The sequence below is a fragment of the Numida meleagris genome, chromosome 23 (genome assembly GCF_002078875.1).
Source record: "Numida meleagris isolate 19003 breed g44 Domestic line chromosome 23, NumMel1.0, whole genome shotgun sequence".
NCBI lineage: Eukaryota > Metazoa > Chordata > Aves > Galliformes > Numididae > Numida > Numida meleagris.
In genome coordinates this window covers 3747886-3772360 of record NC_034431.1, presented here as the reverse complement: position 1 = coordinate 3772360, position 24475 = coordinate 3747886, and the positions used below count along the sequence as shown (strand labels likewise).

Sequence of the window (24475 nt, the reverse complement as noted above, 5' to 3'; positions counted from 1 at the left end):
AGGTGCTCCTGCAAGAAATCCCAGCCTCGTGCTCCCAGGGCTGTCCTTGTTTTGTCAGCACAAAGTCTGACGCTGCTTGGGCTCTCCCTGCGTGTTGTGTCATACCTGGACAGTGGATTGACACTGGGCTGACATCAGCCCCATTCATCACCACTCCTTCCTGCTGAGCCGTGTCAGCAGCCCCAGCGAGGAGACGGATGCCTCCTCCGGGCTGGCAGTCCCTGCAATTTCTTTATTAAGGCTGCTTAATTGTTGTTCCTCTTCAGGAGCCTGGCTCAGCCCCTGTGCTTCTCATCCTTCCCAGTGGCAGCGTCAGCCCGGCTGCTCCCGCAGGCAGTTCTGTGTACGGCCGCAGCAGCTCCTGCTTTTATCTCAGGCAGCTTCCCCTCGCCTAGCAAAAGGTTTGGCCTCGTTTGAGAGGTTTCTACTTCCCAAATACGCTAGGTCTTTCCCTAAGCCTATTTCACGCTGACATTTATAGCTGAAATTGTACTGGAAGGCTGAACATCGCGCAGTGTTTGCCCCTCTTCCCCCCCATCATTTCCCTCCTGGTTTCCCTTTTCCCAGGAGTAGATGGAGCGCAGAAGCAGAAAGCAAAACCCATTTATTCCCCAAACACAACGTTTAGGCTCAGAACTATAACTGCTACCCATGCTCAGGTGGGGAGGATGGAGAGCAGAGAGCTGCGGAGCTCTGTAACCAAGACACGCTGACCTCGCTGAATCACACAAGTTTTGTGAACATCAGGGAGCAAAGTCGAAAGCATGAAATTGATGATATTCAGGCAGAGAACACATCGCATGCCATTCCCAGATCAAAGTTTAGCGCTGTCAGAAATCAGCCCTTAACTTCTGAGCCTGGGGAGAGAGGAAAGAGGGAGTCTGACAGAGCAGAGCCGCGAGCTCTGTGCTGCGGGGAGCAGGTGGGGATGGGCACAAGCTCCAGCAGCCTGCACATAGCTGGAGCTCCAGTGCTGGCCCTGCAAGGGCAGAGGTTGGGCATGCATGGGGTGGGCAGAAGGACAGGAGCTCTGGCAGGGCTGTGGGTGTGCTGCTCAGGTGCCCGTGGCCATGGTGAGTTCTGCAGGTGCCGCTGAGTGCACCCGTGGGAGCATGGGGCACCCCCAGATCCAGCGGGTCAGTGCCCAGGGCTTTTTTCTTTGGTGCACCTTTGGTGCAGTGTACCTGACATCCATTGGCCTGTGGATTAGCTGATAGACTACTCCCAGTCCTCCAAACTGAATTTGAGAAATCCAGCGTCAGAATTAAGCTGTATCTTCACGAGGAGCTTTGCTAGCAGAGCTCTCCCCAGGTCAGTGGTACCTGCAAACCATTATAAGCATAGACAAGAGAGGTTTAGTGAGCTTTAGGCTTTCCCTGCAGATAAAATTCCTTACCCACCATGTTCCACAGATGACTTGATCCCATCTTTGTAATCTGCTGCTGTTTACATGGGGCTGAACCGCTCACACACAATGCTATGATTACCGGTGCCTTTTAAAAACCCTGTGGGTAAATGTCTGGCTAGGCAGAAATTCTCTCCAGCTCATAATTCATTCCAGCCTGAACCTCGCAGGAATCTGTAATAGCTGCTTGGAAACAATTGCAGAAATCTGGCACTAGTCTTGTCCAATAAAGCCGTCCTGCGCCGACTGTGAAATATCACCTTCTCCGTGACCTGTGCACCTTATTTGCTGGTGGGCAGGCGTGCCAATCACCGTGCCTTGCTTTTGCTTTCCTTTCATCCTGTGGGCTCCGGCAGGGCTTCTGCAAGCCTTGCCTTCTATTGGCTTTTCTCCTCATCTGCCTTTAAGCCTGGTTGGGAAGGAAAAACATGGGGCAGACCTCGGCCTGGAGGCACTTAGCCGTGTTCTTCCTAAGGAAAAAGAACAAGAGCAGGGGCAGAGAGCATGGCGAGAGCGGTGCACCCGCAAATTTCCCTTTGTGCGATGCATTTGCAAGTAGGGCATGGATCCAGGGAGATAAGCTGCATATTTTATCGAGTCGTCAGGCCTGATGGTGCCTTGGCTTCTGCACAGACCTATGAAACTCGGGGACAACAAGTGCAAATAGCTTTCCTTTTCCCCCTCCCCTTCTCTTTCTCTGCATGCATAATTGTCATCCTGCAAAGCAGGCAAACAAACCTACAAGAGAACGGGGGAGGTTTCGTTTTTACAGAAAGCAATTACAGACATTAGAAGAGCTGTAGTAATAAAAATAATATTTAAAATTCAAATCCCTTATCTATATTGCAAGGATATTAACATTGCAAGAAAGTTGTGGTTTTTTTTTTTTTTTTTTTTTCCCTTTTTTCTTTTTTTGCCCCAATCTCATTTGCTTCGCGAGTCGATCTGGAAACGTTTATGCCCTGTCTGGAAGGAGAGCACTATGTTAAGCTGGGGCTGTGGGAGCAGGAGGCTGCAGCCTGCAGCAATAAGCAAAGAATGGCCCAGAGCGTGAGATGCTTGTGCAGTGGGTGCCTGAGAAGGGTTTGTGTGAAAGCCATGTGGGGTGAACTCCTGCTGCTTTCTATATTTCCCACTCTCACCCCGCAGCACTGTGCCCTGTCCTACTGTTCCCTGCCCATCCCTGCACTCAGCTCCTCTGCTTCCCTCTCTCTGCAGAAAGCCGACTTGGCCGTGGCAGGGCTGACGATTACGGCGGAGCGGGAGAAGGTGATTGATTTCTCTAAGCCATTCATGACTTTGGGAATTAGCATTCTCTACCGAGTTCATATGGTAAGAGACTTCTTTTATGACCATTTATGTCCCTCCATTATTTGCATGCAAACGTGCCTCGTTATAGAAGAAAAGTGAACGGCTCATAAAAAATATTTGGTTTTCCTATTTAAACACAAACGTGCTGGACCTTGGTTTCCTTCCTCCTGCCCTGTGCCAGCTCAGTGCATTCGGTTCCCATTGCCCCGCTGGCTCCGTCCCTGGGCCCCCAGATCCCATGTGCTGCAGAAGATGAGCACCAGCATCCCCATCCCTTCCAGCAGGGCATCCCATTGTTCCCAGTCTGTGGTTGGGAAATGTGCTCAGCACGGTGCTGAATGTGATGAGAATTGCAGTCCTGATTTCCCGTCATCTCAACAATAGCAGCCAAAAGGATGAAACAATTAGAGCTGCCTCTCCCAGCCCCCTCTCTTCACTCGTGATGCTGCTAAAGATGCAGTGTTCAGTACAAATATAAACAAACTTGCGCATACATCTCTCTGCGCTGAGTTGCTGCTGCCAAGAACAAACAAGTAATTAAAATCTAGTTAAAATTCCATTTCTTCTGGTACGTGCGGGAATTAGGATTGGTTGTTTGCTGATCAGGAAGGGCCAGACCTTTAGGTAACCATCCCTTCCCAGCCACATCTCTTTGCACCCAGTTGCCCATGCATCCAGAGGTGTCTCTGCGGGTGCCACGTGGCTGGGGTTATAGTGGAGTTTCTTGCTTTCTCGCACATCTTTTAATGTTTGGGGGTTGATTACGGGCGTGCTCTGCCCCCAGTCCACCCCACAGCCCAGCGAGTCCCTGTGAGGCCCCATTCCATGGGCAGCACGAGGCTGTGTCATTTGCTCTGCGGGATGCGCAGCAGCATCAGCGCAGGGCTTGCATGTAATGCGCTGCTTAAGCGCGAGGCGTGTGCTGCTGCCTCTGTGCACTCGATGCAAATGTGCCTGACACATCCACTTCGAGTGCAAGTTCTTCAGGGCAGGGACCTTCTGCTCCTCACTCTGGTACAGAGAGCCTTGTCCCAGCCCACCACTCAAGCACATCCCAAAGTGAGCAGGATTCATAATCAGGGTTGCAGGAAGCGTTGCCGTCGGTCAGGGCTCGGTCTGCAGCAGTGGTGAGGGCCGTGGCTGGGTCATGGAGTGGCCCCAGTAGGGCTGCAGAGGGGATGCAAGCATCTCCCAGCACTGGGGGCTCCCTGGCTTCTCCCACCGAGCTGGAAGTGGGCAGCAGTTAACTCATTAAACTGGTAAATATTGAATTCCCGGGGACAGGCGAGGTTGCTCATTGCTCTGTCTTTCCTTAGAGATGGGGTTTGCAGAGCAGCTGGAGGCAGCCCCCCTTCCTCCCCCCACAACACCCCTGCAATGTCAGAAATTGCAGCTGACGTGTGTTCATCACGGCTCGGATCAGACGTAGCCTCATAAATACGCACAACCACATCCCTTGCTGAGGAGTAGCCTCTGTGCCCCAGTCTCCTCCCAGCGTGATGACATTTTATGTGAATTTCCATTTAACTCCGTTTGCAAATGCTTTCTCCCCACCCACCCGACCCAGCCACCACACTGCGTCTCTTATCACACATAACTGAAGATGGCAGCTTTAAATGGGGCTGTCATTTTTCTCAATTTCACTTGTTGTGATATAATCAAGTATGGATTTCTGACGCGGGGACTCTAATAGGCTTTCTGACTCGCAGGCTGCAAGGAGAAAAGGCTTTTTTTGTTTGTTTATTACATCCCTGCTGTGGTCCTGCAGAGGGCAGGAGGTAGATGGTGGGTCCTGAGCTGTACCAGGGCTTGGGGAAGGGGCTGGGGTAGGTGTCTGGTGCTTTGCTCTGCACAGAGGTGTGTTGGAAGGCAGGGTTATTTGTTGCATACACTTGCTTCTGCTCACGTCTGCCTCTGTGGAAGGGGCTGAGGGACTAGCTGGCTTCCAGGAAGCAAGGAACCTCAGAATGGCTTGGGTTGGAAAGGGACCTTAGAGATCAGAGAGCCACAGAATGCCTTGGGTTGGAAGGGATCTTAAAGCTCTTCTAGCTCCAGGAACCGCTGAATGAATCCCTCTTGCCTCCATCTGAGGATATGCAGGAGGCCTTCATCAATTATTGGACACTTTTAACATTTCTATTCCAGGAAAAATAGCTCTTCCAATTAACAAAGCCGTATTGGGACCCGCTAAAAATATCTGACAGACGCCTGATATTGTCAGTCCCATCTTCAAAACAGACAGATAAGAGAGAGTTTGTGCCCTCCGTGGGAACAGAATATCTTTATTCTTATCCTCAACTGTGAATGAAAAGAATATGTAGCAGCAGCCTGAAAATGACTGTAGCTGAAAAGAACCAGAACTACTACTACTGTAAAGTCACAGGAGAGAGTCACCGCCAAGCTGGAAACTTAAAGCTTCCAATGCAATTTCCTTAATGAGCATAATTTATTGACAAACTGCCCCAGAAACACGGAGAAGACACGGAGGCCCTAATTACAGCGAGGAACTTTGCTATGGGAGCACCTCGCAAGGGAGGCTCAGCTGAGACACTGCCAGTGCCCAGGAATCCCCTGCCAGCTGCGGGATGCTGGGAGGGATGGGCTGCTTGGGGCCAGCTGCTGCTGGGGAAGGCCCCACTTGCTTGGCTGGGGGCAGGAGGTGGTCCCACTTTGCTATTCCCTTTGGTCCATCTCATTTCTGAGAGTGTAAACACTTGTGGAAAGAGAGGCAGCTGCACCAGGTTTGCTCAAGGTGGTAAAGGGAAGCAGGCTTCTGCAGGGCATCCAGGAATGCCAGGTGGTTGCTGAAGAGGAGAGCTTGGGCAATGCCTGCCCTGGGCTTCCAGCTGGCATCCAGGAGTCCAAAATGCTCAGGCTGGGAGCAGTGAGATGGTCTCATCTCCCAGCAACAACAAGAGTTGCTGCAGTAAAGGTGAGCAAGGGGATGACCCAGTATGGAAAAGGGCTCTGGAATTAAAGCTAGGAGAGAATCAGAACCTTTTCTTGGGATGTGATTTTAAATTGACTCGAAAATGGCCGCAGGAAGGTTTAACCACTGATTCCTATCTCATCCATCTGTTAAAAGGCTCAATAAGCCCAAATCTCTGAAAATACTGATGGAGATCCCAGCCTCCAAGCCCACTCCTCCCTAAGGACCCAGGAGGAGATGCTATGGGGTGGCTCTCCCAACTCCCCACACTTTGCTGTAGGTTTCTGAGGGTGAGGTCCCATCTGGTGACTGGAGTTGGGAACATCAGGGCACCCGAGATATTGATGTTCAGGGAGGTCTTTGTGTAACCACCACTGCCTTTCCTAGCGACATCCCAGTTTTTAGAAGAACTAAGAAGACCTTGTGAAATTCAGTTTTTGCATAAGAGTAGGAATATTTCAGTAGTAAAACAGTGTTTTTATGGAAACGGAATTTCAAATGCTTCTCTTGGCTCTGGGAATGGAAGAAAAGGCAAAAAAAAAAAACAAAAAAAACAACAACCCTCAACTCTGTTTCCTGGAGACTTCAGTGAAAACAGAAAATCACTCACTGCCTTGGGATTAAGTGCAGCTCTGAAGAACTCGGGTCTTGGATGGCACCGGGTTTGCTGTGGCAATTGAAGTGAGCTGTTATTTATTACCAGCTGCTATTAGTTTATGTGGTGTCATGAGCAGAGTTAAGGCAGCGGGCAAAGAAAAATGAGGGCTCCGTGTATCAGAGACAACCCCAGCAGCAGCTTCTGCGTAAGGGAGCAGCGAGCAGCATGCAGCCCATTTGGGGACACCCCTGCTCAGGTGACATTGAGCTTGCTCGGAGATAAATTGGGAGCTGCTTTTCCCCCACTGGGCAGAATGGGAGTTCAGCTTGAGAGAAGTGCCTGGGAATGAATCCTCCCCTCGTCCCAGCGTTGCTAAACTTGACAAGATTTCGGTGTCCTTGTGAGTTTCATGCACTTGAAGAGCTGAGCAGCCCAATTTTCCTAGCAGCGAAGGTGTTACTTCTCAAGGAAAGGTGGCATTGCTGAGGTAGAAGCAGGAAATTCTGACGCATCCCCAAGATAAAAATACCGTGTTCTCTGAGATAAAAGTAATAATTTCGTTGAGTTTTGTAGAAAAGGAACGTCTGCAGGCAGAAGAAAGCGAGCCAGAAATATTGCAAACGTGTTGGTTTTTTTTTTTATTTTTTCCTTTTTTGCATTAAAATGCGTTCTCCCCTCTGCTTCCCGCAGAGGCTCCCACCCACCCCTCTCAGCCTGGGAGCCCCTTTGTGCCCAGCAATCCTCTATGAGTGACCGACAGCTCCACACCCGGTCTCACCCCTCCCAAGTCCATCCTACAGCACAGTGTGTCCCAGCAAAGTGCTGCGGGTGCCCTAATTTTCCATGGCTTCACCTGTCTGTTCACCTGGAGGAACAAACGTGGTTGTGCTGGGGAGAGGAAAGGTCTCAGGAAAGGGTCCTCGCAGGGAGCTGCTGTGGGGCTGGCTCACCTGTGGCACTGCCTCGCTGCTCTCCCTGGAGGTCTTTCCCAAATCCCTATTTGCTCTATTTCCCTTCTGCCCCTCCCAGCCATTGTCAGCAACAAGGCAGGTGCATCCCTTTGTGTCCTTTTCAGAATGAAAACAGGTCAAACTCTCTTCTGTTTGCCTTGCAGGGCCGCAAGCCTGGCTACTTCTCCTTCCTGGACCCCTTTTCCCCCGGTGTCTGGCTCTTCATGCTGCTCGCCTACCTGGCCGTCAGCTGCGTCCTCTTCTTGGTGGCTCGGTAACGTGGCTGCTGTCGCCTTTCCTTTCCTCGCGGTGCCATCTAGCGTCACGCTCCCAGCCCCGTGGTGAGGGGCTGCACGTGGGGACGTCCCCCAGGCCACCAGCATGGGGTCCTGCTGTCCCCCATCAGCTGGGGACGGGGCTTTGCTGGGCACGCATCGGCGCTGGATGGCCACGGCCATGGCCGTGAGCGGTGCCAACAGTTGTCTGGGAAGGGCAGGAGGAGGTTTGAGATGAGGTGCAAATGAGGCTGTTCCCTGGAAGTGCTCAGTCTGCAGCTGGGAAAGCAGAGCACTTGTCTTGGCCGTAAAGGGCAGATGTCAGCAGAAATGCATTCAGAGATGTTAATGCAAACTCCAGTACCGGTGTCGGTCCTTTAAAACGCGCTGTATTCAGAAAGTGGAAGTTCATTAATACCCTTCAAGAGCTCCCAGCTGACGTGCAGAGCCTCGCCTGACAGCTCTCCGTCGATTCCCTATGACTAATTTAAATCAGCTTTAAAAAATGTCACCAGGCACTTTTCCGCGGCACGTCTCCCGTGGAGGCCTGGGGGCTGTGCTGCAGGGCTGCCTTCCCTGACCTCGTGGCAAAGCGCTGCCGTTTGGTGCCACGGATGGACCTTCCCACCCACAGCTCACCTGTGTCCTGGAAACGCATTCCAAAGTTGTGCTCGGGGCTCGGACGCTGCTTCGGGACGTGGCAAATACCCACTCCTCATTACAGAAGTGGAACTGTGCTGCCACTTGGTCCCTTAGCATGGCTGAAGTTGTCACGCTGACAGGGCTTTAATGCTTTCTTTGAATCCCATTTCAGCCTCAGATAACGTAGTCCTGAAGAAAACATTGAATAATGGAGCAGGGCACTCTCTGCAGGCTGAGATGTGAGGCCCCTCCAACCCCTCTCTGCATGTTTTAAACATCGCCCTCCTAAGTCATGTGCCTCTAGATGAGGTGAGAGATGCAGAAATGAAAGCTGATGCCTCATTTTGGTGAAATGCTGCAATAGAGCCCTGCAGCTGCATTTGCAGGAGCCCCAAAATAACCCTCCCAAGCACCAGCTTTGTTAACCATTAGCAATAAGATGAATGGCAGCGTAGGATTTAGAAGGCTTTCTTAGCAACCGGGGAACTGAAGAGTGAGATCAGCCCAAAAAGAGAGCCAGGCTGCCATCACTGCAGTGACGTGCTGTTGTTTATTTGCAATTACCACCCCTGTCCCACCCCTGTGAGCGCTGAAAGTAGGGGATGCTCTGAAACAACCACAACAACTTGGCCTCAAACTAATCCCGCAGTCAGACCGTGCTGGGGCCACCAGACCTTGGAGCAACCATTTGCAACCATTCTTCCTCGATGATGCTGTGCAGTCAGGTCTTAACGTGTTCCACTTTGGAACTTGCCATGGATGCTCATTATCTGGCAGGGAACCCAGCGGGAGATGTTTGATTTCAATTTCACATCAAGACCATGCGCTTCTGGAATTATTGTCATTGTCTGCGATGCAAATTGGCACGCAGGGCTCCAGCCTCCGTCCAGCCCGTGCCCTTCAGCAGAGCCTCCCAAAACTTCTGCACACCTTGCAGCAAAGCCTCTGGCTCCTGAGCCTCAGAGTGAGCATTTCGTGCAGCTCTGTGCCCTGAGCAACAACTGACAGCAGACTTTCCTCCTCAGAAAAATCTGCCTCCGGGAGAGTTGGGGCTTTTCAGCTTTTCTTTTTTCTTTTTTTGTTTTGCTGCGTTTCTCCTAAGTGCCCCATTTCCCAGCAAATTACCTGTGCTCCCTGCTCCTTGTCGTTGCAGCTTGACGCCCTACGAGTGGTACAGCCCCCACCCCTGCTCACAAGGCAGGTGCAACCTTCTCATCAACCAGTACTCGCTGGGGAACAGCCTGTGGTTTCCCGTCGGGGGGTTCATGCAGCAAGGCTCCACCATCGCCCCCCAGGCGCTCTCCACGCGCTGCGTCAGTGGAGTCTGGTAAGAAGGTCGGCCTTCCTCTGAAGGAGGGCTTCTCTTGCGGGGTGGGGATGGAGATCAGCCCATGGGGAAATCTCGGCTTACCTTCTTTGCTTCCCCTTCCCCTAGGTGGGCCTTCACTTTGATCATCATCTCCTCCTACACGGCCAACCTGGCGGCCTTCCTCACCGTGCAGCGCATGGACGTCCCCATCGAGTCCGTGGATGACCTGGCGGATCAGACCACCATCGAGTACGGCACCATTCACGGCGGCTCCAGCATGACCTTCTTCCAAGTAAACCCCCTTCTTTTGCTAGCTGGGGCGGGGGGTTGCACCCTCGAATCGGATTTGGATGTCGCCCAGCTTGCCCTGCCTGTCCCTGGTGTGTTGCATCCCAGTTTCTGGCACAGAGGGGATGTTTGGAGAGGGCTTTGGCTGCTTGGTAGCACAGCGCTGGGCCAGTTCCACTGGGGGTGTTGACGGGATGAATGGTGGAGGGTTTCTTCCAGCACTCAGAAAGTGACTCAACACTGGGACTTCCATACCACATAGGCAGGAAAGTGGTGCAGATCCACACATCACAGCGATGACACGTTGTTGTCTTCAGCAGCTGAGCGTTTGCAGTCAGATTTCTGGGAGTCCCTGTGCATATTCATTATGGTCTTAGGTTCTCCATGAGAGTTCCTCGGGTTGGGTAAGCAAAGAAGCATTTGCAGTTCCCTGGTGGGATAGCTCATGTAAATGTGCTGGTGCAAACCAGAGTCTTCGTGGGGTTGGTGGCTCTGAAAACACACAAGTCAGGTACGTGCCAATGTAATGCGGGTTAGCCCAATTTCATCTCTGTCTTCCCTGCTGTATTCAGAAGGGAAACAATGAGTGCATCTTTTCTGCAGTGCTCTGAATGCACACAGAACTGCTTGAGGATTATTTGTTTATTGGATGTTGAAATACCAAGAGGAGAGAAAGCTTTTCTCACTTTTCTTTTCCTCTGAGTCTGAACGGAACCAGGAAGCCTGAGAAACCTCTCAAGCGAGCCCGAGCTTTTCAGCTCAACTTTCCACCCTTCAGGGGTTTGGCAAAACCCTTCTTTTAAGCAGAACATCACATCTAAAACGAGCTGAAGAGCCCAAGTGAGTAAGGTGGCTGCGTGCGAGGCACTCATCCCTTCTCAGGAAGAGTTTCAAGGTTAAAATCCTGCCATGGCTCTGCGCTGCCTGGTGCGTGCCCGTGTCAAAAAAGAAATTAGCACAAGGTATTCTTGTACCATTTGCAACACCTCCTGTCAGGGTGGTGAGTCAGGTGCTGCAGTGGGTTGTGCAGACACGGCTGAGGCTGTCCTCACCCTGCAGCTCTTGGCTGCGTGAGGCATCCATTGCTGAAGCACCTTGCACTGCAACCTGTCCTGGCAGCAGTTTCCTTGGCTGCTAACACATGGGATTGAGGGGTAACAGTGCTGTGTATTGTGAACGAGCACGCCCTGCTCGCCTCTCCCTGCACGAGTGACTGCACAGAGGACAGAGCTGGGTGGACAAGGGCAGCAGCAGCGTCCTGAGACCCCCCCCCATCACAGCGTGCAAGCCACCAAACACACTCCTCTCTCAGTCAAAGCAAGGCAGGTCCAACCACCTGCACGTTCTGGAGTTTGGGGCTTGCTGAGGTCAGTGAAAAGACTGCGGGTGCAAAATCCAGACTGAGGGAGCAATGAACTCCAATGAGCTTTGACTCTGCCCCTGGAGCTCAGTGCTCTTCTCGGGTTGGCAGTGTCTGGCTCTAGTGGAGCACAAGGGTACGGGGAGCATTTAGTGACTTGAAACCAAACACAAGCTATTTCCTCTGATTCTTCTGAGTGTTTTTGATACGCTCCTACAAAAATGACGTATTTTTCTAAAATGGAATTTCTGCAAAGAGATTTTCTGGAACCTATTAGAATTAGGTATGCCTTTCATGCTCAGCCTCGCCAACAAAGTCTCAAATCCACCAAGACATTCAGACCTCTAAATCTTATTGGAATAACTAGAGATTAGGCATCCAAATCCCTTTGTGAATCGGGCACTAAACCGGTTTGGACTCCCTTCCACATCGTGGCCTTTATACAGCGGGGTCTAACTTGGGTTGCATGCCACCACACCGTCCCCTGCCTCATCTGCGCTCCTCTCTCGGCAGAACTCCCGCTACCAGACGTACCAGAGGATGTGGAACTACATGTACTCCAAGCAGCCCAGCGTCTTTGTGAAGAGCACGGAGGAAGGGATCGCGCGCGTGCTGAACTCCAATTACGCCTTCCTGCTGGAGTCCACCATGAACGAGTATTATCGTCAGCGCAATTGCAACCTCACGCAGGTCGGGGGCCTTCTGGACACCAAGGGCTACGGGATTGGCATGCCCGTCGGTAGGCAGTGAAGACAAATTCTAGTCCTTCTCAGCTGTCAGCAGAGGACCGGAGCATTTTGAAAGGCTGAACCGGCTCTGAAGCCGATGTCACGTTTCACGGCTCTGCCCGGGGTCGTTTATAAATCTCGGGAGGAAAAATCAAATCCGCTGCGGTTGCCCAAGGTGCACGCTCGGAGCCAGGTGTGCGAGAGCCAGCTCTGGTCCAGAGCCCCGTGACACGTGACTGTGGCTCCTTCAGTAATTCATGTGCAAGATGTTTCAAAATTGCTGCTTGTTTTCTGCATACGTGCTCTTTGCTGACGGTTTCCCTTTTGAAACCAGTGTTTTTTGAATCGTTTCGTGCTCCTTGTTTCATCTCAGAAGTGCCTTACGAGTAATGCTGGTGCAATTGCTGTAGCGTCTTAACACCTGGTGGTTCTGAAAACTGCAGGACAGAGTCCAACAATTCAGTAACTATCTCACCCAACAATCAGCTTTCCACAAATGCAGGTTTTTTGTCTTTCAAATAGGAGAGCTAACAAGAGAACACAACAAAGGATGTGGGCAGTTGTTATTCCAGACGATTGACCGATCTCTGCGCCCACACTTTGCAATACAAAGTGAAGCTGGATGACGCAAAACCCTCGTGCAGGCAGTCGCTGTAGTTTAGCTGACATGAGTAAGCTTGTAAAGTCACAGTAACCCGGTTGTGAGTACAAATGCTCACTTGTCATGGCTAAATTTGTTCTGACATTGTCTTGTTAAGCAGCGAAATCGTAGCAGATAAGAGGAGCAGAAAGCTGCTGGCCGGGACAATCGTGCAGAGTTACCAGCGGAGCTGTGGGCTTTCCCACGGCCCTTCAGCACCCCTGGGAGCAGGGAGCACGGAGCATCCTCTCCCATACCTCACTTGTGTGTTGGGTTCTGTGCCATTGCAGTGTGCCAGTGTGAAACACGAGTGATAGAGCAGGGTTGATGCTGGAGGCAGACGGACAAGAGAGGGACCTCTGTGGTTTGAGGAGCAGTTTGGTACCGAGCTGCCTGCTCAGCTCCTGCCCACGAAGCTGAAGCTCTCCCTTATAACCTGTTTAAGTGCCGTATGTGGGTCTTGGTGTGCAGGCAGCGGTGCCTTAGCGCCCACCTCTCGCTGTTGCAGGCTCTGTGTTCCGCGACGAGTTCGACCTGGCCATCCTCCAGCTGCAGGAGAACAACCGGCTGGAAATCCTGAAGCGAAAGTGGTGGGAAGGAGGCAAGTGTCCCAAGGAGGAGGACCACCGGGCCAAAGGTACGGCGTGCCGCCCTGCAGGGAGCCTCCCCGGCAGCCGTGCCAGGATGAAGGTCCATCTGCACGTGTGTGTTGCTGGCTTTCCTGCCAAAGAATTACTTTTTCCCCTTCTCCTGACCTGCGATTCCTTCCCTCGCAATTCAAGGAGAGAGCCAACCAGCTCTGCGGTGCCTCACGCTGTGTGTTTTTGCCTGGGGCAAAGATAGCGGGAACAACCAAATGACAAATATTGGAGGCATATGGAGGGTAAATTAGCTTCTAATGAATGTCTGCAGCATTACGTGGGGAAATGGATGGCTGAAGGGATCGGACCAAAACCCTGCGTTCCTTCAAGGGAGATGGATCTCCACCACGGGCCCGCTGCTTAGTGGCTCTGAGTGAAAGCGCCTTGCACACAGCTGAGGGAAGGGACACAAGGACGTTATTAGTGCATCTGTAAACTGAGGAGCAAATTCTTTTGGGTAATGCTATGCAAATTGCCATGAAAGCTACCACATTAGGCTGATGTCCCAGCGTGCAGCAGTTGCCAGCTTCCCGCAGTTGCTGCGTTGTTTTTTTTTGTTTTGTTTTGGCAGTCGCCCTTTCCTCAGCAAGCGTTTTTTCAGAGGCCAGCAGGTTCCCAGCTGAAGGGAGAGGCTCCTGACCCCTCTGAATGCGGAGACACAGAGCCGAGCCAGCTGCGTGGCTGCTCACTTGTTTCTCTGGCATTGCAGCAGATGTTGGGGTGTGTGTGCAGCGGGATGAGACCCTGCTGGGACTGAGAGAGCCTGGCTGGTGGTCTAAAGGCAGGAGCTAAGACGTCCTGGGCCAGCCTAAGGCATCCAGCCTCAGCTCAAGGCGATGAGGAGTGAAGTAGTTGCTGTAGAAGGCAAGCGTGGAGGATGGAGGCTCCTCCTCCGTGGAGTTCCTCCAGGCTCCGAGCGCTCCAAGCGCGCGGGCTGTGAGGAGGTGGGTTTGGAAGGAGGCTCCTGGGCTGGTTCTGTGACCCTGGATGGGTTGTTCTGATGCTTTGTGCCCTTCTGTCGTGTTTCGCTTTCTCGGCTGGGGAAAAGAGAGAGGCTGCAGTCTGCTGGTCATGCTAATGAGAATGCTGTCACATAGCTGGTGAGAAGTGGAACGGGGATGAGACTGTTTTGGTGGCTAGTTTGCTTTCTTAATCAATGCCCAGCTATATCCTAGCAGAGAGAAAGCACAAGTGTTTTTGGAAGATCTGGGGCAGCAGAGGGAATAAAATGTGCATACAGAGGAAAGAGACACCTCCCAGGTGAGCTTGGGTACCTGAGCTGACATCCAGGTGAAACCATGGCGGGATGATGAGAGCCTGATACTGGCCCAAAATTCAACCGGGAGAGATGCTGTGAGGAGAGGGTGGCCTTTATCTTGGGTCTGAGCGGTGATTATGGGATGTGCTCTGCCCTGCAATTGCTGTCTTAGTGGGAACGTCTCTCTGCGAAGGGCTGATTTACAGAGTCACTAGATTGCTGCGGAGGCGATGCCAAAAGAATGACGGAGAAGGAGGGAGAAATGTGACCTCTTGAGTTTTAGAACAAAACAGGTCAGCGATTTACAAGGATTTTGGTGAGATTTTATGTCTAAGAGCCACGCAGAGATTGTCAATAAATCATTGATTCCTGCACTTTGATTTAATGTTACAGAGGGGAGAGGAAGGTTTTTATAGATGTTCTTGTTGAGTAATGGCCTTGTACCATCACCTCAGCGCTAAGCACTGCATGCTTTTTAGTAATCAGCCCAATCAAGAGCCCTGGCCGCTTGAGGCCAAACCTACAAGAGAAGGAGAGCAGAGCTGTTCCTTGGGCAGCGAGTGCTGAGAGGCGGGCGCTGCTCCTCGGTCCCAGAGAGCCCCCAGCCCCATGCCGGGTTCCCCTGTGCAACATCCCCACATGGTCCCCATGTCAAACCCAACCGCGTTGGGTCGTGGTCTTGTCTGGAAGCTCTCCTCGCCGCTGCAACACAAGCAGCTGTCATCGTTTTTCAGCAGCACTTTGTAGTGCAATCAAAGGAGGTTTTCTCGGTGCCAGCCTCCTCTAAAGCCCTTTCTTGTCTTCCCCATCTCTGCTCCTCTAACAGCGTTGCTCATCTGCACAGTTCAAAGCAACAAGAGCTGGGTGAATAATTTGCAGGTATTAATGTGCCCGATTGATCTCCCGTTTCTCCCCCCTCTGTTTTTGGTTTGTCCGCAAATTGCTTTGTACTTCCCTCCAATGCATTCGCCGTTTATCTGCAAAATCATCGTTTCTGAGAGTGCATCTTCGATCGTGCAGTTATTGCGAGCCATTCGCTTTGCCATCTGAGTCATGCGGTTCGCTATTAATAGGACAGTGCTGGCTCTGTGCTTTTGGTCCCTGGCTGGGAGCACGCCGTGCTAACGAAACAGCAAGGGACTGGGATTTCTGCACGGCGATGCCTGCGTCTTGTTGTGCCTGCCTCCCCACAGCATTGTCCCTTCTGCTTTATTTTAGGCCTGGGAATGGAGAACATTGGTGGAATCTTCGTGGTTCTCATCTGTGGCTTAATCGTAGCGATTTTTATGGCAATGCTGGAATTTTTGTGGAGCCTTCGGCACTCTGAGCAGTCAGAGGTAGGACCTGACATTGTCCCCTAGGGGTATCTGTGCTTATTGCTGTGTGTGAGATGCTCAGCCATGCTCTGCTCAGGCTGAGATGAGTGCTCCAAGTGCCCAGACTTCAAGTGCACGAGAGCTCTGGGTGCGTGTGGCTGGGTCTGAAGTGCACAGACATCTCAGGTACTCCCGCATCCCACTGCAGTCAAGGCTGTAGGGGTGCTCTGGGGCTGTTGCTCAGAAGTGCACAACATCCAGGTCCCTTTCCTGAAGTGTGGAACATCTGAGGGTTTGGGCCTCCAGAAGGTTTGGGTCCCACGCTGCTCTGGGGATCCAGAACGCAGGAGGGTCTCTGACACGAGGTAGCATCTCCTGGGCTAAAAGAAGCATTGGGGTCTGAGTGCTGGCATCAAAATCCAGTGGCCAAATCCAAACCTGAGCCCGTAGCGCTTTGTCATCGGGACCCAGAGCGGGCGCAGGGCACCGAGGTGAGCGGTGTCTCTCGGGTCTGCCTTCCAGGTGTCGGTGTGCCAAGAGATGGTGACGGAGCTGCGCAACATCATCCTCTGCAAGGACAGTTTCCACCCCCGTCGGAGGCGAGGGGGGATGATACGGACTCGCCCCGCTATCCCCGAGGAGCGCCGAGCCCGCAGCACGACCACGCTCAGCAACGGGAAACTGTGCAGCGGGGGAGAGCCAGACCCCCTGGCACAAAGACTGGCGCAAGAAGCCGCCCTGGTCGCCCGAGGCTGCACGCACATCCGCGTCTGCCCCGAGTGCCGTAGGTTCCAGGGGCTCCGGGCACGGCCGGCTCCGGGCTCGCCCGCACAGAGCGAGGAGAGCTTGGAGTGGGAGAAGACCACCAACAGCAGCGAGCCCGAGTAACGCCGGGGCGGGGGGAGCCGGGGTGGGCCGAGAGGGTCCTGTTCCATTTTACAGAACACGGACTTGTACAATGTCAAACTTGTTTTTAAATTAAAAGCAGTTACCCAGCTTCTCCAGAGCAAGGCAGAGCGCTGTCGGGCCGACGCACACGCCTGGCCGGAGGGTCGGCTTTGGAGAGGACGCGCCGGGAGCGGGGTCCTCGTGTGAGCTGCCCCCGTGCAGCTCCGAGGTGGGAAGGAGGGACGCGGTGGGGATCGGGGTAGCAGCATCGCCCACCCCCGTGGGGGCAAGAGCTGTTCTCAGAGCTGCTCCATCCCAGGCCAGGAGGAAGGACGCTACGCTGTCTCCCCATCACACAGACTCACAGGGGATGATCTCAATGGGTGGGAGGGGAGGGAATTTTTCTTTGGTCCAGACGAGGGATGGGAAGGGAAGAGTCGTTCTTTCATTTTGTTTCATTTCGGGGTACTCCAGGACCTAGTCTCCAGGGCGCCGGGTGTCAGGTGCTGGATTTCTTCCTTTCTAGAGTGGGGCAGTGGGCTGAGAGAGGGAGGAAGGGGTGGGACACGCTCCCCGCGAGAAGCAGCACACGCTGACAGTCAATCTGAGGAGTTGTTAACGTACATATATATATATAAATATATATATATATACATAGATATATATATATTAAAATGCCAAAAACCAACCAACACACGCAGTGATCTCAAAGAGGCCTTGAAACGCCTGGAATTTCAGGGGTTCTGTGTCTTCTGTTTAGTTCTGGGGTTATACCTTTGGTTGTTTTTTTTTCCCCCCTCCTTTTTTTTTTTTTTGGGGTGTGGGTTGGGGATCCCTTTGAGGAGGGTGAAAGGAGAGCGGGGAGCACAGGGGAGCCCCCCAGCTCCCCCATATCGCTCCCAGCAGCGCCGTGGGAGCCGTCAGAGGAAACACCGACTTCCCCAGCAACAGCGGCAGCTCCGCGTGGCACCGACGTGGGTTCTACAGTGCCGAGTTCAATTTTCTGATGGAAAAAACACATTCTATGCAATTTCTGACTGTAAAAGGGAAGAGAGGAAAATGGAGAGGGGCAGGGGAGATAAAGCCTCGAGTGAAGGTACATCCTGTTCTCGAATTGTTTTCTTTTCTTTTTGTCTTGAATGTACTGAAATAAAAGATGTCCTTGTATAATTACGCTTTTTATCCCTTTTCTTCCCCATCCACGCTTGGAGAAGTTAGGAGGCGGCTTGCTGAGAGCAAGCACATCCCCAATGGAAGGAGCTGGGGCTGGAGGTGAGGGCAGGATCCCGCACTGCCCAGCTGGATGCAGAGCCCTGAGCTCTGCAGAGAGAGAGCGCCCTGTGCTTCCCAGTGCTGACAGCAGCCCCCGAGCGCGCCCGTGTTGCCTGGAAGGCCCGATGTGTTCTCACAAACAGCAGAACAGGCTCATCAAAAAGAAGCTGCTTTTTAAAATGTATTTACAGATTAGCAGAAGAAAAGGCTCCATGAATCATTGATCAGAGCTGATGTTTTTTCTCATCCTGTCGCTGCACTGAATAAAGACGGAGCTTGACAGAGGCAGATGCGATCCCTCTGCTGCTCCAAAGGTCTGCAGTCATCTGCTCACGCAGGGGGTGTCAGGAAAGAAATGATGAGAAGCCACCCGGTTTCTCCCTGCCTTTGCTCTTCATCTCTTCTGTGACCTATGTACTATTTTATATTCAGATCGGGATTTTAGGGAGATTTTTTTTCACATCTCTTTTGCCCTCTGTCGTGATTTCCCCCCTGTGTTCTGCTCACTCGGAGCAGAAATGCGGCTTGGAGAAGCAGTAGATGGATCAAAGCCGCTGACATGCGGATGCCTTTTGTAGGGCCCTGCATTTTCTGCTCACGGCTGAAATCCTACAGATTAGAGGGATCTGGAGGGGCCCTGGACAGAGGCGGCGTTGTGCAGGTTTCCTGGGGGCTGTTGTCATGCATTCGCATGCCCGGGGTGAGTTACATCCGCCCCCCACTTCCTGCTCTCGTCTTTGAAGTTACTGTGGGGCCTCTTTTGCTCAATGCTAATGCAGTGCGAGATCTGGAGCGCTTTGCTGCCCAAAAGGCACTTTCCCAGGGCGGCCATCTCCTGATAAAACTGGGGTAATTCTAGTAACATATCTCTGCAAATTCCCAAGCTTGGATCAATTAACACGGTGCTTTCTCCCTTCCTACCCTTGGCTCCATCCTCCTCCCCACCCTGGCCGTGTTCCGGCCCCTGCTCCCGCTGCACTCGGGCACATTCCCAACCAAAAGCAGCTCTCCTCCTGCACCAAAGGTTTTGTGCTTTGGTTTTCCCAAGCAGTGCCGTTTTCATCTAGCAATAAAAAGCTGCCTTCTCCCCTGAGGTTACATGGGCACTAACAAGAATGGGACAGCCAGGGGGCATTTCCTGAACCCAATGGCACAGGCAAAATAGGAAAGGGTTTTTCTGCGGACTGTGAGAGCCCAGGGGCAGGAACAGCTTTAACTTCTTCAGTTGGTACTCAAAGGGAGCCAGCAGGAGAAGGCTGCAGCGTGCTGAACACCTGCAGAGCAGCACGTAAAGCACCCGCAGCCCCAGCGACCCCATTAGAACTGATGGCCCCTAACTGATGGAAAATAGAGAGCTGGGCTCTTCTGGGCACAAAGTAGCGCTGATGAGTTCGGTATAAATCAACTCGTGGGGAACCTGATAGCACACTGGGAAAATCAGCCCTGTCCCAGCGGGATCAGACAATGGGCAGTTTGTACAACGTCCAGGAGAGTTTTGTTCCTGCAGAGGGGAATCTGCTGTGCTCTGATCTGATTCATGGCGGGGCCACAACTTCCCGTCCCAAAAAACAGGCCAGGAGGGACGAGCAGCCCCAGGGCTGGAGGCACGGGGGGACACAGCCCAGCGCCAGCGCTCCCAAAGCACAGAAGCGAGGGAAGCCAGCTTTATTAACCAAGGTTTGCTCCTCTGCTGCTGTTAGGGCTGCAGTAACCGATGCAGCTGGCGGTTCCAAAGACTGAAATGACAGGAGCTGGCTGTAAAAGAGATAACTGTCAGATTAGCCAGCACATATTTCCTGCCTGGGTTTTCTCTGTCATACCTATCTTGAAGGATCTCCATGCATTAAAGGGGCTACGAGGCCATTTGCCTTTCAAAAAGTACCTTTCTGATGCGATAAACAATGTTTGATTACAATGGAAAGACCTGACATTGTTTCTGGCCTTTGGCACGGAATAGAGTTTCTCCTGCCTCGGTCGGTTCGTGTGGAATCGCCCTTTCTGTCATTCTTTGTGTCAGGACTGTATTTTTAATTCTTCGTGTATTAGGGTGCAGGGGAGAGAAAATGTCAGTGCAAGGGTGAGGAGAAGGCAATTGGGATGCACCATGGGCGAGACCCACACTCTTTCAAATCCGCTATCGTCCTTCATTTCTCTTGCTCTATCTCTGCCTTCCAAGCACCTTTCTCTTTCTTATTCATCCCCCAAATACTGCTCTGTGTGTTCCTCAGCCTCAGAACAACCCGCCTCTGATTGGCTTTTGCCTGAACTCCCGGCAATGTTCAGGAACGTCGTCCTCTGGCTTTTCAGGCTTAGCTCGTGCTGAGCCGAGATTTAAAGCAATTTATTTCTAAGCCGAAAGTGAATGCAAATGAGCGCAAAGAACTGGAGGAGGAAAAGAAGAAAGACCTCTTATCCCCAGGAGGGCACTGGGGTGGCTGATCTGTCTGCCTAAAACTGATTGTTCTTGCAGGTCTACAGCAAATAGCCGCATGCGTTACAGAGCACGGCCAGGAGGACGCTCTGATTGTTGCTTCTGAACTAAACTGGGAGATATAGGTGAGCACACAGCCCGTGGTGTTATTCCATGGCCACCCATCAGTCTGTAGCCCCCGAGCAGCACAGCTGGAAGTCACAACACAGTGGGGAGCCGGGTGTTAGCGGGAGGTGATGCTATGTCCGTGCTCCGGGCCTGTCCATGGGAGGAAGGTTTGTTGGCTGGGCACTTCATTGGCCCTGGCACGCTGCTGGCCATGTGAGCGGGTCAAATGGATGGGTGTCTCCCCCTGAAGCTAGACCTCAAATGGAAAAGCAGAGTCTTGGATGGGAGTGTCTTTGTGGGGAGTATAGCAGACGCAGCAGCGATATTTCTCATTATAATTCCTTCAGATGGATGCTGTATTTCAAGAGGGAGACTGTTATTCTGGAAAGCAGCCCTTTATTTTTGCTCAGTTTTGACCAAAATATCATTTTCTACAAGGAGCTGTTAAGAAGCAGCAGCAAGGAAGGCAAAGCCAGATGGCCATAATGCCACCAGGCCCCAGCAGGCACGATGGGTGATGTTCTCACAGCAAATGGCTTGAGAGCAGCACCGTGCTGCCCTGGGTCTCAGCTCTGCACCACACAACGGCGCTGATCCGAGCCCTTCCGAGCAGCACGGTGTGTGCTAAGTCCCCTGTTGGAGAATGAAAGCGGAGGATATTCTCTGGATTAACGCGTAGGACTGGAGGGGGTCTTGGCAAGGCTTAATCTGTTCATGTTTACAAAGGACTCTGAGAGCTTCAAATGAAAGCTGGTGGAGATTTGCCAAGTGTTTGCTAACATTAATGGTTAATTATTATGAATGTTGGCAGCCTACATGCTCAGCCTGCATCGTTCTCCGAGTGGGATCCAAACCTGCTATGGAGTTGTTATGCACACAAGACAGGAAGAGACAGCTCTCGCTTTCTGTCCTTTGCTCCCAGCCAAAGTCCCATCCAAAATCAGAGAGCTTCTCGGTCCCATTGTAACAACTAGGTGGGAATGCAGAGCATTTGGCAAGGGAAAACCAAGCCATTCCCATGGCTGGGCTCACGTCCTTCTGCTGGCTCCTTTTCTGCCTGACTGAGCAGACTGGAAGCTGTGGTCCAGATGGAGACAGGCCCCAAATGGGGCAGCACGCAGCTGTCACACTGCTGCACAGTGCAGGCAGAGCCCAAAGCAACAGGAGAAGCCCATACTGACACTGGGACTCAGGCTGGGTCAACATCTCCCTGGGACAGCCCAGAGAGACTTCTCATGGCTGTGGGATCAGAGCAGAGGATGGGGCTGGCACAGCAAGGCACCCTTGGTTTTGGGGAGCAGAAGAGGAGCGATCCTGTGGGAGAAGCCGTGATGGAGAGGGCAACAGAACAGCCAGCAAAAGTGCAGTCCTGATGCTGGAGATGCGATTTGCCAGCTGCCAGACATGATGTGATGGCCAGAGCACTGCAGAGCTACCCGAGGAGCTGCCTTTATCTAACAGTAGTCATCCAGAAAATGAAATTGGATGAACAAAAAGCTCAAGGTCCATTTGGTCCTGCGAACACGGCTAGCAATTCCCAAACAATGAAAATCCAATTGATCTTCAGGCTGCCCCGGCACTGATTTATTCCTTATTTTTTACATCTGAATTTGCAGGCTGAGTCTCTGGGGCATCTCTCCTATCTTTTGGCCACTGATGGTATTTTAGAATTACGGCAGTGGAGTGATGTTTGCTCTAAGAGGTAACTTCAAGGTGCGTTAGTCGCAGATAATTGACAGAGACCGAAGATGTGATTTGGGGAAGCACTTATGCAGAACCAAAGATCTAAGTGAATTGTTACCTTAAATTAATGGTGCGGCAAGGAGCTGCTCCGAGTTGATCCGCTGCAGGTAGAACTAAATGAAGTCAGGCTTTAAAGTTATTAGCAAGACATCCACGAGACAGCGCTGCGGTGGATTTATGTGCTCGCGCTGTGTCTTATGGGGCCCAAATCTGCACTGAGATGTGAGTGCACGAGATGTGCCCGACCTCAGTGGGAGCAGCGAGTGCTCGGCACTGCACAGGATTGGGCTCTTTCATACATTGCAGCTCAGGACAGGGGAAGGGGACTCGCACCTTTAGCTCCTTCTTAATCCCCAGCTGAAATGAAAGGTCTTCTCTCGACACTTATTAAATCTCCAATTTTATTTCTCATTATTAAATCATGAAATTGGCCAAAAATGTTTAAATTAAGTGAAAGGAAGAGAGATTTGTGAGAAAATTGAAGACTCTTTGAGGAATTGAAGAATAATCTCGGAGGATGAAGAAAGCTGCAGTTGCCAAACCCATAAGCAAAAGGATCAAAAAGCGGCAGAAAAGGAGAAAATTGCGTACGTTTCAAGTCCGCTCCCCCGATCCTCCCCTAAAAGCCTCTGGTGATTTAAAGAGAGCAAAAATCATTCTGATAAGGGCAGAGGCTGCTGAAGGCTCCTGCCACCACCGCATGAACTCAGGGTGCGACCACGGGCAATGCAGTGCTCTCAGTGTGTCCCCACGTGTGCTTTCCTGGGCATGGCGAGAGCTGTTGGATGCTGTTAGCGAGGGAATTCATGGGTTTAGGCACCTCAGACTACAAGAAAGCTTGCTTTTTTTAAGCTATTATTATGACTAATAATCCATTTTATTTTAATACAGACCGTGTCTGAATCTTCTTTCGGGTTATTTTGAAGAGCACACGTGTTTATTTTTGCCCGATGTTTCTGCTCCAGGAGAGATGGGAATGAAATGAGGGCTGAGTGTGTGGCTTGTATTCTGGATGTTAACAGGTTCCCTCCTGGCCTTGTGGTGCACAAGCTCAGGAACTGGCTCAGACCCCAGTACGTGTTCCCATTGATAGGACGGATGTTTATTGGTGGCACATGAGAAGCACAAAATAATGAGGAAAGTATTGTGACCAGAACTTACTGAAATATTGAGGATGGTTTTCCTGCTCAGGTTGATCAGGTCCAGCTCTAAAAGTATGATAATGCCAAAATGGGGCTTGGATTGCTCCGTCACTTCACATGGATCTCACCGGGCTGAACGCTCTCCTGCGCTGTCCTCATTCTGAGGCTCCAGTGTCAATGAGAACTGCTGTCAGTATCCCCTGCGTGACCAGATGGGAAGAAGCCAGTTGAGAGGTGACTCTGGTTCCCATGGCCTGTTTAACCCTAGGGGAGATGGCTGTGGGAACGGGGGGAGCCTGCCAGGAGGTCACCAGGGCTATAAAGGCTTTGGAAGTAGATACTCATCCTCTGAGGAGGAGGAGGAGATTGAGACCCATCAAACTCAGTTCCCCTGAACAATGAGGCAGCCAACAGATAAGAGCATCCCATCCGAGCGAGCCAGGGCTGTATTCAAACTGGCACCTCGAGGTGAAAGACTATATTGTGCTAACAGGTTCCTGACTTGTACTGTCCCCATTAACATTGTCTTTAATTAATGCACCGGTCACTTTCTCACACTTACAGCACTGACCCAGAGAGGCTCACACAGACGTCTGTTATATCCAGGTAATCTGTAACTATAGAAAGCAGCACCTACAGCGTATTTAAAATTAAAATGTAGCCTGCCGGTGCCGGTTGCCAGCTGAGGTATGTTCTTTCTTCCTTCTAGCAACTAAATAGCACAAGTAAACTGTGCAAAATAAAAAAAAAAAAAAAAAAAAAGTGAGGATTGTTAGAAAAAAGAGTGTAGGCACTGAATGCAATGGAGTTCTTTATCTCCCTGAAACAGATACCAGAAGTCGCGGGGAAAGGAAAACCAAATGGAGACAAAGCTCTCCCTGGAATGTATAAAAAGAACCAAATAAGCCATTCAGAGCATGAGGGGAGATGTTTTTTAAGAGAACGCCAGCAAGGCGATGTTCATTTCTGCTGGCCTGCCTGGGAACAAAACAAAACCAATGTTGTGTCAACAAGGTAATAAGAAAGAACAACCCCTCCTCACAGCAGCCGTGCTAGAGCTTGCCCCAGGACGCGGAGCAATCGTGTGAATCTTTCATAACCCGACATCGGGCGAGGAAGTAAACAAGTCGTTCTCCACAAATGCCTGGGAAATGAATTGCCAAGGCTTCGTGTGAGAAGCTGCAGCCGTATGCTGGGGCATGCAGGGCGCGGGGCGGTTTGGCTTTTGCCGTGTTGCCCTG

At 51.8% G+C, this 24475-nt stretch overlaps 1 protein-coding gene and 1 long non-coding RNA gene across 5 annotated transcripts in view; one reads left to right on the top strand and one right to left on the bottom strand.

Moving 5' to 3' along the window:
- Positions 1 to 17711, top strand: part of GRIK4 (glutamate ionotropic receptor kainate type subunit 4) — a 116270-nt gene extending 98559 nt beyond the window's left edge. For 3 of the 4 annotated variants that reach the window (XM_021375948.1, XM_021375947.1, XM_021375946.1), the window contains 8 exons: positions 2624 to 2737; positions 7358 to 7467; positions 9264 to 9437; positions 9546 to 9711; positions 11581 to 11806; positions 12944 to 13072; positions 15553 to 15671; positions 16173 to 17711. In XM_021375948.1, coding sequence (XP_021231623.1) covers positions 2624 to 2737; positions 7358 to 7467; positions 9264 to 9437; positions 9546 to 9711; positions 11581 to 11806; positions 12944 to 13072; positions 15553 to 15671; positions 16173 to 16538 — 1404 coding nt within the window. In that variant the 3' untranslated portion in view covers positions 16539 to 17711. Of the gene's footprint in view, positions 1 to 2623; positions 2738 to 7357; positions 7468 to 9263; positions 9438 to 9545; positions 9712 to 11580; positions 11807 to 12943; positions 13073 to 15552; positions 15672 to 16172 lie in introns of those variants that run through there. The other variant, XR_002432630.1, reaches the window with a different exon arrangement.
- LOC110387626 lies at positions 588 to 2614 on the bottom strand. The gene is made up of 3 exons (XR_002432631.1): positions 1401 to 2614; positions 1185 to 1322; positions 588 to 857 (listed from the first exon to the last, which is right to left on the bottom strand). It is a non-coding gene; the product is annotated as an uncharacterized LOC110387626 (long non-coding RNA).